Source organism: Bubalus kerabau, chromosome 22, assembly GCF_029407905.1.
Source record: "Bubalus kerabau isolate K-KA32 ecotype Philippines breed swamp buffalo chromosome 22, PCC_UOA_SB_1v2, whole genome shotgun sequence".
Lineage (NCBI taxonomy): Eukaryota > Metazoa > Chordata > Mammalia > Artiodactyla > Bovidae > Bubalus > Bubalus kerabau.
Window position 1 is genome coordinate 50,322,501 of NC_073645.1, and position 5,465 is coordinate 50,327,965.

General features: G+C 47.8%; 1 protein-coding gene across 1 annotated transcript; it reads right to left on the reverse strand.

Moving 5' to 3' along the window:
• Positions 1–4,543: 4,543 nt before the first annotated feature.
• LOC129636732 (cornifin alpha-like) lies at positions 4,544–5,008 on the reverse strand. Its single transcript, XM_055560335.1, has one exon. The coding sequence runs from the start codon at positions 5,006–5,008 to the stop codon at positions 4,544–4,546; it is 465 nt and encodes a 154-aa protein (XP_055416310.1).
• Positions 5,009–5,465: the final 457 nt, after the last annotated feature.

The following is a 5,465-nucleotide window of genomic DNA, read 5'->3' on the forward strand; positions in this document are numbered from 1 at the left end:
TCTTCCCTGTTTCTCCTGGTCTCTTCCTCAGGTGACCCCCAGGCTAGCAGGGAACTCATGCAGTCCAGGGTGGGCTCTGGATTTTGGGAGTAGAGCCACTGAGCACAGCTTGTAGGGGTTACGGTTGTGGTTCCAATTCTAAGCTCTTAGAAGATGCAACACACGGGAGGGCCAGTATCTACCTGAACCCCATAGGGCCCACAGCAGGACGCCTGCCAGCCACCTGGGCTTCCACACAGCAGGGGCCCTCACTCAGCCTGTCTCCCCATCACAGCAGGCACCCAAGTTTGCCACAAGCACTAAAATGACCCAGCCAGTTCACAAGCCCTCTTCATGCAAAACACCATCTATTGCTTGCTCCCTTTAACAATGATTATTTCCAGGGTATCCTCGCAGCGTTGAAATTAAAAGACACTTCCTCCTTGAAGAAAAGCTATGACAAACCTAGACAGCATATTAAAAAGAAGAGACATCACTTTGCTGACAAAGGTCCATGTAGTCAATGTAGTCATGTATGGATGTGAGAGTTGGGCCATAAAGAAGGCTGAGTGCCAAAGAATTGATGTTTTTGAACCATGTTGTTGGAGAAGACTCTTGAGAGTCTTTTAGATAGAAAGGAGATCAAACCAGTCAATCCTAAAGGATATCAACTCTGAATATTCACTGGAAGGACTGATGCTGAAGCTGAAGCTCTAATACTTTGGCCACCTGATGTGGCCAACTCATTAGACAAGACCTGATTCTGGGAAAGATTGAGGGTGGGAGGAGAGGGGGATGACAGAGGACAAGATGGTTGGATGGCATCACTGACTCGATGGACGTGAGTTTGAGCAAGCTCCAGGGGATAATGAAGGACAGACAAGCCTGGTGTGCTGCAATCCGTGGGGTCACAAAGAGGCAGACACAACTGAACGACTGAACAACAATCTGTCATCATTCGTGGAGCCCTTCCCTGGTGTTCTCAGCATTTCCACACCATCCCTTCCTTTGCCTGACTCCATTAGTTCTGTTTTTGTAATTGAAGTATAGATGATTTACAATCCTGTGTTAATGTCTGTTATATAGCATAGTGATTTATTCACACATATATATACATTCTTTTATATATTCTTTTCCATTATGGTTTATCATAGGATATTGAATTAAGTTTTCTGTGCTACACAGTAGGACCTTGCTGTTTATCTATTGCATATACAAACACACCTGCTAATCCCAAATCTGCTAATCCATTCCTCCCCCAATCCCTTCCCCCTTGGCAACCATCACTCCTTTAGTTCTTAGCTGGCTTTGTGTTTGATTCTTGTCTTGATCCACTGCACTTTGCCTCATCCTCTGCTGTCTGCTTCATTCCCCAGGGTCCCGGGAGCTCATCAAGGCCAGGGTGGGGTGAGGCCCCTGACAGCACCCACGGTGGGGGCTGGTGGATGCACGTAGTGTGGAAAGCCCTGCCACCCTCACCTGTGTCAAGGGACTTGCACAAACAACCTCACTCTGGGCTGGAACCCAAAAAGGGAGTAGATAATTAGGAATAAAGAAAAGCAATCCCAGGGTGACTGCCAAGTTAAATACTCGAGTGCAAAACTTGTAAGAGTGATAGAACAATTACTACTAGTGATAATAATAATAATCACAGCAGTGATGACAGTGGTCATTTCTACCTTTGCCGTTTGGTTTATGAAAACATCACTGAAAGCTGTAGCTCTGGGAACGAGTTCCTGTACCTTCGTCTCTTTATGGCCCGATTGTAACGAAGTGCAAGCCAAGAAGCAAATTCATTGCAAATTATATAAAAGATTTGGGGCCAAAATGAAGCTGTTAAAAACCACATCTGTAAAAATGGTGTAATTATTATGGGTGGGTAAAAATCTGGCAAGAATTATTTTCTTAAATAAGGCGTAAAGGAGAACAGATGTGCTGTAACTGACACTTTTTTTTTTTTTGCAGTTTCATGATTTCTGCAAAAAAGAAAAAAAAATTGATCCAATTTATCAGATCATCCTATTTATTATAGCGCAGCTAAAGCCATGGAAAATCCTTTCATCTCATTTTCATCCCCGGGAACAGGAAGGCGGTCCAACACAACCAGGTGAGTTTCCCTGATGGGAGGAAAGCTCTGCCAGTTCTAAGAAAGGCGAAGTGAACAGGGAGTGAAGGCAAGGTGGAGGAACAGCAAGTCTGCAAGGATTCAGGGATGGGAGAGGAGGTGTCAACACACTCTCAGGAGAGAACCGCAAAGGCAGAGGAGCAGCAGCCTGGGAGGGTCGGAATGGAACGGGGAAAATGGCCAAAGACAAAGACAGGCAGTTTAAGTCTGGAAATAATTATAGTTCAGCGAAGACAACTGAATTCCATGTTACCTTGGTCCATGTCTGCCGTTGAGGGAGGCATTTGGGTTGGGTTTACTTTTTTGGAGCTTAGCAACATAAATTTGTTGTCACTGAACTATTAAATACAGTGGACACATGTTGGCAACGAGGATCCAGAGAGGCATGGAACTTATTAAGGGACAGCCTATGAAATAATCACCTAAATGGGCCCACTGCACGATTTTAATATCCCATGACAACACTCAATTGTCAAATGCAGCTAGAGTGTCCAGGATGCTACTAAACTTAAGCCAGAAATTCCTAGATTTATTCTCGCTCTCTCCCTCCCCCTCCCCTTCAGTTAGGAACAGGAAATGCCAGTAAGCCGTGAGAATCTCACAAGAAATAAACTGGGAAGAAAAAAGGATGGTCTAGCATTTTATGAGATTTCTGCCATTAAATCTGTAACAAATGTCTTTCACTTTCCCTCGATAAAGAAGCAATGTGGGGTTTTAATTGGACTTTTGGCTTTTCTTCATTTGATTTAAACCAAGGTAGAATTTCAAACAATAACACGAGAACACCTGGTTAACACGTTAGATGATACGCACAGTTGTAAATTGTGGTTTTAATAGTTGCTCACTGGGGGATTTAAAAGGGTCTCATTGTTCTGTTTGGCAGATATTAAAAAAAAAAACCACCAACTACTGGGTTTTAAAAGCCACACACGTGATTTCAATGCAACTCAGGTCATGAAATTTAATCATTTGACCTCACTTGTGGCTGTTTATACAGGGGTGACTCGGCCCGTGAGGGGCTTTGCGAGTTTCTCCAAAGTCACCATCCAGCTTCAAGTTTGGAAGAAGTGGGATTGTTTCATCTTTCTAAGCTAACAGGGACGATTTGGGGTGTGGGCGTCAGGTGAAATCTCAGGGATATGTCTGTGCAGGTCCATATATGTTCATATCTACCCACTCACCATCAGCGTGACCTTGAACGTGGCTGGGAACTTCTATTCATCTTCTTTTTGAAAAACATGAAGTTCCCCAAGCACTGCAAGCATTAAGTTCCCCAAGCGCTGGCTCGCCACATGACTTCGGGTGGCTCGCAGGTTTTCCTTTCCACCGGCCCCTTCCTCAGCAGCAGGGGTCCAGCCCTGCCTGGAAGCCTGAGTGGGGTGACCTCATATTTTAAAGTGACAGTTTTCTAACTGCCTGCACGACTTCTGCCCTCCCTCCCAGCTGTGGCCACCACCCGGTCCTGCCTCCCAACCTGACCCTGAAGGGCAAAAACTCAAAGACTGGTCTCATTGCTTCCTTCTGATGGCGGCCTGGAGCTCTGTGGAGACTGCCCACAGAGACGTCCTGTGAGAATGGCTGCCCACTGTCTGCCCCTCCTGTTCCCCACCCTTTCCCCCCACTTCCTCCCCCTTCCCTGCTTCCTCTCCCTCCTTCTCCTTTTCCTCCTCTTCCTCCTCCTCTGCCTCCTTTTCCTCCTGTTTCTTCCCTCAGCTCAGTCCTCCATGGCTAGCCCATCTCCTCCTCCCAGCCTCGAAAGGTGAACACTGTGGGCTTCCTTGGATGTCTCTGGGCTGAGTTCCTGCAGCCCAAAACCCAGGACATCATACAGAAGATCAGATTGTGGGGCAAGAGGGTCTCCAGAGAGGGGTTTACATGGTGGCCACCACATGGCAGACCATTACTTTAGGACAAGCAAGTCAGAGCCCAGAGAACTGAAGAGCAGCTTGGCAAAGCCCAGTCTCTTTGTGGTCCTGAAGGCCTGGGGCAGGTTCTGACTTACAGGCATTACTTCTGGGAAATTTTCTTCTAGAAAAAGGCCTCTGTGAAAAGGGAAGTATTCTCTAATCAGGGGTGTCCAGAAGCCATGGCTGACAGGGAACATGAAGTCTCCCACATTCAGCTCTTTGCCATCAGTTAGGTTCCCTGAGGTCCAGGGCCTCACAACCAGTGGTTTCCTGTTCCTCACACCCAGTGGGTTCCTGTTCCTCACACGCAGCGGGTACCTCTTCCTCACACACAGTGGGTACCTGTTCCTCACACTCAGTGGACACCTGTTCCTCACACCCAGTGGGTTCTTGTTCCTCACATTCAGTGGGTACCTGTTCCTCACACACAGTGGGTTCCTGTTCTTCACACCCAGTGGGTTCCTGTTCCTCACACAGTGGGTACCTGTTTCTCACACCCAGTGGATACCCCTTCCTCACATTCAGTGGGTTCCTATTCCTCACACATTGTGGGTGCCTGTTCCTCACACACGGTGGGTTTCTGTTCCTCACACCCAGTGGGTACCTGTTCCTCACACCCAGTGGGTGCCTGTTCCTCATACCCAGTGGGTACCTGTTTCTCACACTCTGGGTTCCTGTTCTCACACATTGTGGGTGCCTGTTCCTCACACACAATGGGTACCTGTTCCTCACACACAGTAGGTTTCTGTTCCTCACACACTGTGGGTTCCTGTTCCTCACACACAGTGGGTACCTGTTCCTCACACCCAGTGGGTTCCTGTTCCTCATACACAGTGAGTTCTTGTTCCTCACACACAGTGGGTACCTGTTCCTCACACTCTGGGTACCTGTTGTTCACACATTTTGGGTTCCTGTTCTCATACATTATGGGTGCTTGTTCCTCACACCCAGTGAGTTCCCGTTCCTCACACACAGTGAGTTCCTGTTCTTCACACATAGCGGGTACCTGTTCCCCACACACAGCGGGTTCCTGTCCCTCACACACAGCGGGTACCTGTTCCTCACACCCAGTGGGTTCCTATTCCTCACATTCAGTGGGTACCTGTTCCTCACACACAGTGGGTTCCTGTTCTTCACACACAGTGGGTGCCTGTCCCTCACACACAGTGGGTTACTGTTCCTCACACTCAGTGGGTACCTGTTCCTCACACATTGTGAGTTCCTGTTCTCACACATTGTGGGTGCCTGTTCCTCACACCCAGTGAGTACCTGTTCCTCACACACAGTGGGTTCCTGTTCTTCACACTCAGTGGGTACCTGTTCCTCACACATTGTGAGTTCCTGTTCTTGCACATTGTGGGTGCCTGTTCCTCACACCCAATGAGTTCCTGTTCCTTACCACAGTGGGTACCTGTTTCTCACACCCAGTGGGTACTTGTTCCTCATACACAGTG